Source organism: Argentina anserina, chromosome 5 (genome assembly GCF_933775445.1).
Source record: "Argentina anserina chromosome 5, drPotAnse1.1, whole genome shotgun sequence".
In the NCBI taxonomy this organism is placed as follows: domain Eukaryota; kingdom Viridiplantae; phylum Streptophyta; class Magnoliopsida; order Rosales; family Rosaceae; genus Argentina; species Argentina anserina.
Window position 1 is genome coordinate 14,183,140 of NC_065876.1, and position 6,887 is coordinate 14,190,026.

Consider the following 6,887-nt stretch of genomic DNA (forward strand, 5'->3'; position numbering starts at 1 on the left):
ACAGCTTCAATTAATCGACATCCATTTCTTCCAATGCTACTCTTGCTGCTGCCAATGTGCCGATAACAATTTCATAGATGAAAGTAAATTAAACTAATTAATGGTTCATGAATATCTAAAACCCGATGACATGAAAGTAAATAGATAGGAGCAGTAAAGCCAAGTTCATCAGAACAAAGAAAACACATCGAAGATTTGTTTATTTCGGAAGTTGAACTCTGTTCTCCCAAACACCCCTCCAGCTTCAATTAATCGGCATCCATTTCTTCCAATGCTGCTCTTGCCGCTGCCTTGGCTTCCTCTAGAAGCTCATCTGGAACCTTCTGATGCTGACGGTTCGACTCATCACAGACCCAGCTCATTTCCAATTCAAAGTCCTTGTCCTTTGCCTCATCATGTATTCCATAAATGATCTTGGCTACTTCAATAACACCCTGCCTACAAGTCAATTCTGAAAGCTTCAACTTTTCAATCTCTGTTTTAGCTGCCTGCCTTCCCTTCCCAATTGCTGCACCAAAATACCTGTAAGAAACACCAGAAGGTTCAACCATGTACAGTTGTGGCCCATCTCTGTCATAACCTCCAAGGATGATCCCACATCCAAAAGGTCTGAGCCACCAATACAGTGTGCACAGATGCACATAACTGGCAACACGTTCAGCAAGTTCCTTGATAGGAATCTGATCACCATAGACATTTTCGTAGTTGGTAGCTTCAGACTTTGTCCTGGCAACAATTTGCCTGCCATCAGCTGCTAATCCAGCAACTGCCATGCCAGAGTGGCGATGAACAGAATGGATTCTTCTGTTGGAACCAGGCAGCATCATCTTTGACGCTATGAGCTTTTCCACACCCATAACAACACCATCCTTGCATTTAATGCCAATAACAGTCCCGGAGTTGTCAACAGCTTTGGTTGCGTACTCAATCTGGAATACACGGCCATCAGGAGAAAATGTGGTGACTGAGAGATCGTAGCCTGTTCCTATGCTACTCATCTTCTCCTGAGTTTTCTTCTGCTACAAGCTACAAACAGGGAGAATATTAAAAACCTAAAAGAAAAGGTCAAAATAACAAAACAAAAATAGGGGAACGTCCAAATTAGATCTATTTGGACCGACTAAAGAAAGTAAAGCAAGTCAAGCCAACAAAAAAAAAACCTAAATTGGTTTGCTAAGCATTGTCTATGCATAAAGCCATAACTTGCACCAAATTTTATATTTGAAACAGTCAAATAAGTTTAATGGGTTTTATGTTGAGACAAAGTGTAACCCTCTGCTGGTCAAGTATCTTTAGGGCAACCTCTGCTGGTCAAGGAACTTTAGGGTGACTACTGCTGCTCAAGGAACTTTAGGCTCACCTCTAAGCAAAATCAAATTTCTCAACACAAACAAAGTAAGTTTACTGTTTAATTGAAATTCTTCAAAGCTGGACAGACCAACGAAAATTATTTTTTGAAGATCTTGGAAACCATATGGAAGACATGAAAGCTAAAATTTTGCAGGTAGTCAATGGTTTCCGCTCTATAGAGAGCTACACATTTTGAATAAACAGACATATATTGGGGAAGGTTTGTTATTGTATTTCCAAACTCCAAAGAGCTTTCGGTCTTCAACCAACAAAAAGATGACCAACTGGCTTACATCAGGGGTTCTAGGTCACTAAAATTTCACAAAGCTTAAAAGTTAAATTACTCAAACATAGACACGAGATCAAGGTTTACGGTTCCAAAGAGTGTTGGAATCAGATTGATGTGATCAAAGGGAACTCTTATCACTCTTCAACATTCCCTCAATATACAGATATCATAGGGATTAATAGCTTAGAATACAGGTTACAAAGTCAATCAATTATACCGAGAGAACTGTGAAAGTGACAAAGCCAATTCAAAAGGACTATATATACCAAAGGCCCTGCACAAAGAAATAAATAATGGAATACAATCAAAACATGCTTGAGAACTTGACAGGCAGCTGGGTGTATCGAAAGAGTAGTAAACCGCATCCTAGGGCCAAATCTTATATATTGATAAAGCATATCAAAAGAGTAGTTTACCACATTCTAGGGCCAAATCTTATCTATTGATAAAACTAATTCGACAGGGAATGTAAATCACATAACGGATGTTCACTATTAGTACTGCTGCCTTTAACAAATGCCATCAGGGGTTAAATAACCCTTGTTTGGAGCCAAAGCTTTTACTAAGAAATTGCATTTTACCATTCTCTAGATTTGTTGATGAAATCTTACCCTAAGTCTAGCAAACCTAGTCTTTTAACCAACAATTTTAGCATCAGTAAATAAATAAAACCTAAATCAAACAAAGTAACCATTCTAAAAATCAGTCCCCTTCTGCCCTGCGTTGTCGAAACCACAAAAAGAAATCTTAAACAGAAAACTATACACACAAAACAAAACATGATAATCATCCCAAGCAGAAACTAAACATGCATTAGGAGCTAATGCAACAAATCTCCATGGTAAACAATACACAAACTAGTCTTCACTATATTCAGTACCACAATCGAGTCCAAACTTCACAACACAACCTAGTTCAAACACAGATCGAGCTCTGTTGCAAAATCAAAAAGCAAAACAAAAATCGAGAGAAATCAAACAAACTGGAGACTTAAATCGAAGTTTAAACCTAAATTCAAGTTAGATGAGTGTGAATTCAAGTGAGAGGGGTTAGGGTTAGGGTTTTGGAGTGGAGACGAGAAATCAGAAAACATACCGGAGGCGGTGGGGCGTCGGGATTTGGTGGTCGGAGGCGGACGATGGCGAGGCGTCGTAGAGAGGAAGAAAGCGAGTGAGAGAGTGATTGGGGAAGATGGGAGCTCCGGTGTTGCCTTTTAGTATAGTTGTAAAAATAGCTATTTGACCCTTTCGTGTACAATTACTTTTCACATAAGCCCTTGGCTTATTGTTTAAGTAAAGTTTTTTTTTCACTCTTTTAGAAAAATCTTTTATTTTTCTCTTTAGTATTGGGGATGGGGTATTCCATGCACAAATCTGAAAACAAGATAAGATGTTTTGGTCTCACTAAGATGCCAATAAAATTTATAAAGCACGAATTTCTCTAGTGTCTGAAATGTAAGGTCCTAAATTATTTGTAATAACCCTAAATTTCAAACAATATTTGAGTTTGTTTTGAATTCTATAAAAATTGTGAAATTTAATTAGAATGAATGTGTTTTGTTTCGACATTATGTAACGAGTAACGGTTACGTTCTCGGCAACGTTAATTCGAAAAACGTTACGTTTCCGAACGAATATATCGACTTTTATTCTGTCGATCAGTTGCGAAAACTTCCTTCACGAAAGATGTAGGGCTCGTCAATACGAGTTCGTGGATACGTGACGTGTTCTAATCGGAAGACGTACGTAAAAGTTATTAACGTCGGAAGTTAGTTTCCGATTTGGAAACTAGTATAAATAGAGTGTTTATGGATTAGGGTTTCCATAATTAGAAACACTCTCTCTCTCCCTTCGGGCCGCCTCCCTCTTTCCTTTCTCTCTCTTTCTCCCCGATCCCTCTCCCTCTTACACTCGGCCTCACCACCGATCTCCCTTCACAGGGAGACGTGGTCGTCACCGCCTACCAGGAGCACCGCACAGCTCTCCTCTCCAACCCCCGAGCTTGCGACACACGGACTCGCCGCCAAGACCTTCATCGCTCTCCCCGAGCTCCTTCGCCGACTCTGTGCTCAAGGAAAGCACGCCTCCTCCTCCTCTTACCTCTGGAGCCCTCCACGACAAGGGTTGAACCTCGATTCACCGCGCGGCCTCACCTCTGCTCGAATCGACGTCGTCGGCCTCTCAAGCATCACCAACGACGAATCGAAGCCTCCACTGTTTGATCTAGGTATGAATTGATGAATTTGACGTTTGTGTGTGATTGTATGATGTTTGGGAGTGATTGGGAGGATTTAGGAATTGATTTGGAAGGATTTCGGAGGAGTGGAGGAGAGTGGAGCACCGCCGCCTTAGGCGGCGCGTGTGGTGTCATGGGGGAGGTTAGGGCGGCGGGAGGCCGTGAGAAGGAAGAGGGAGGTTTTGGAAGCGGCGGTGGCGTGCTACGCGCCGGCCCTAGGCTCGGCGCGTATGCCCCACGCGCGGCCTGCCGGCGGGTGGCGCGTGTACCCCACGTGAACAGTATTCCATAAGGGTATTTTGGTAATTTTGTAATTTATTTTTACATACGGTAAATGTAAAAAGGTGAATTATATTCGGTAAATGTAAATTTAAATTACTTTCAGTAAAGATAAAAGTAATTTTGGAAGGGTAATACGGTAATTATTATTTACTGAAACAGTACGTACATTTGAATAGTAATTATACGTACAGAAATACGTAAATAGTATGTACTCGTACAACGATACGTATTGGTTATGTATTTGTACATTAGTACGTGATTATTACTGTGAATAGTAATCGTGAATATTAATGTGAATAGTGATCGTGAATAGTAACAGTAACGTGAATAGTACTAGTGATCAGTAACAGTAACAGTAACACTGAATAGTGACGGTGAACAGTAACTTCGTAAAACCGAAAATCGCTGAACAGTAACCGATTATTACTGTTTCGGCATTTAAAGGTTGACGAAACGTTTCTAAATTTCTTTTCTTATCTTTTCAAGGTGATCGATAAATCAAGGAAATGAATTATCTTCGGAAATTGTGGAATTACGCTCGAGTTGAAAAGGTGAGTAAAATCTCACATATTTATGAATCTACCCTTGCGGTGATTCTAAGATATTTGCAAGAGTTTTAATATTGAAATACGACATGTATACAATATAATGGATTATATATATATTGTATAATGGTAATAAGTACATATATATATAATTTGCTATATTATATACTGTTATGAATTCATCAGGATTAGGTCAATTCGATGACAAGCATGTGATTTTTAACATTGAGATTGTTAAACTGTTAATTGTCTTCGGACCTGATGTTTGGTACAATATGATGTGAGATTATTGTACGTGTTTGGCAAGTCGAAACCTAGCCTTTGGCCGGGCGAAAGTTACGATACAGTTAGAGCTCTAGTCTGTCTGCCTTAGTACTGCATGTTAGGCAACGGGTGGTTGTCTGCTCATGGGTACTCAGATTGTTTTGGATGTTGGGTAGCGGGTGGCTATCCAATATCGACGGTGTATTACGAGAGGGGTAACAGATGTGTACCAGCGTTCTTGGTACCCGTAATATAAATGCATTTGGGTAACTAGAAGGGTTACTTAATTTCTCATGAGCGTTTTATTTCTTATTTCCTTGGGACGACCAGATGGGTCGTCCATTGACTCATGAGTGCATTTATATTTGATGATTTGTGATTTTTCGTATATATTAATATGCGAGTTATATTTTCATTTTACTCATACGAGCTGTAAAGCTTACCGTGTTTGTGTTTACAATCCCGGTGCACCAATCCGATGGTGTAGGGGATTACTCTGCAGGTGTTGAGTAGTGGAGATTGAGCGACGACTCCGGAGGCTCGAAGTCGTTCGTATCCTACTTGTGGTGAGGTTTTTAGCGTGGATTTGTGTGTGTGAATTGGTGTGGTTTTATTTGTGAGATTTGTGAGTGAGTGTGAGGATTATTACATTTCCATTTTATGTATGGATTATAAATTTGGGTTGTAATAATCGGTTTGTCTGAGTTGTATTGAGAACTCATAATTGATCCGCTGTGACATTTTAATGATTTCGATTTCATGTGAGATTATTTTGTCTTTAACGACTTTAAAATTTTGAGTTTTTAAGCTCGAAATTTTGGGGTCGTTACATTATTCATCTAATTGCCAAACATGACATCTTAAATTATCGTAAAAGATCGAAATATTATATATGACAGAATTTGTTTACTTATAGATCTAAGAAATATTACATTTACAATACATGAAGGTAAATTTGTTGCTTACACGTACTATTTCATGTTATATTTTTAGCTTTTTTGTGATTGGGATTTCAGGATAATCTGCTGACACTTTTTATTCCCATAAACTACGCATTAAACATTTTTGTATCCGCTTCAAAGAGTTGATTGGTTTTCGCCCAATGAGCATGAACACAGCTTATGAGAATTGCTGATAACTGCCATCTATTGTTTTTCCTTTTAGAATAGGGCAACCCTGAACTCAATGGCCAAGTGAGTGCGTGAAGTTGATTGTTTGAAATGCTCAAACTTGCCATAAATGTGCCCTGAGTAAAAGAACTGGACGAGAAAAACGTAAAACCTTTTCTCCATATCCTGGGGCCTGGGCAACAATATGGCAAAGTAAAACTGGCCCGATCAAATAGGACGGTTCTGAAATAATTACCTGAAAGCTACGAAACACGGGACATGTTCTATTTGTTTGGATGACTATGAGGCTGGGCGTAGGGCTAGCGATTGCCTTGGTCGCATGTCTTTCCTGGCCTTTGCATTGCTGAGTGGTAAAACCGATCTTCCTTGTCCCAGTTGCCGATATCGGATGAAGCCTAAATATGCACGAACCATGGTTCAATGCATAGTATAGTAATCCTAGCCTTTTGCAGTTAAGGAGCTCCCTTGTGGCTTTGCATGTGTTGTCATAGACGAGCTCTTAAACTTGCGCCAGGCTCTTTGCAATCCCAGGGCCGCAGTGCCCCTTCTGCAGGATACTGCTTCAGAGACCACGACCAGATTTTCGACTTTCTGCATTAACGACTTAAGTAAACAAGTAGTTGCTTTTCATTTTCTACGTCCATCAAATCCAAGGACCCGTGTAAATGTAATTGAGTATATGCCAATTAAGAACATTTTTATGTATCTTTTGATGTTTTATCATGCGATGTAGTGAGATGCTTTGAGCATTAAAAAAAAAACACAATATGGCAAAGTTCAAATAGCATATAA

General features: G+C 39.6%; 1 protein-coding gene across 1 annotated transcript; it reads right to left on the bottom strand.

Annotated features, from left to right (window-relative positions):
• Nucleotide 1: 1 nt before the first annotated feature.
• Nucleotides 2-2,864, bottom strand: LOC126794825 (proteasome subunit alpha type-3). The gene is made up of 2 exons (XM_050521608.1): nucleotides 2,735-2,864; nucleotides 2-1,026 (listed from the first exon to the last, which is right to left on the bottom strand). The coding sequence occupies exon 2, from the start codon at nucleotides 996-998 to the stop codon at nucleotides 249-251; it is 750 nt and encodes a 249-aa protein (XP_050377565.1). The 5' UTR covers nucleotides 999-1,026; nucleotides 2,735-2,864; the 3' UTR covers nucleotides 2-248.
• Nucleotides 2,865-6,887: the final 4,023 nt, after the last annotated feature.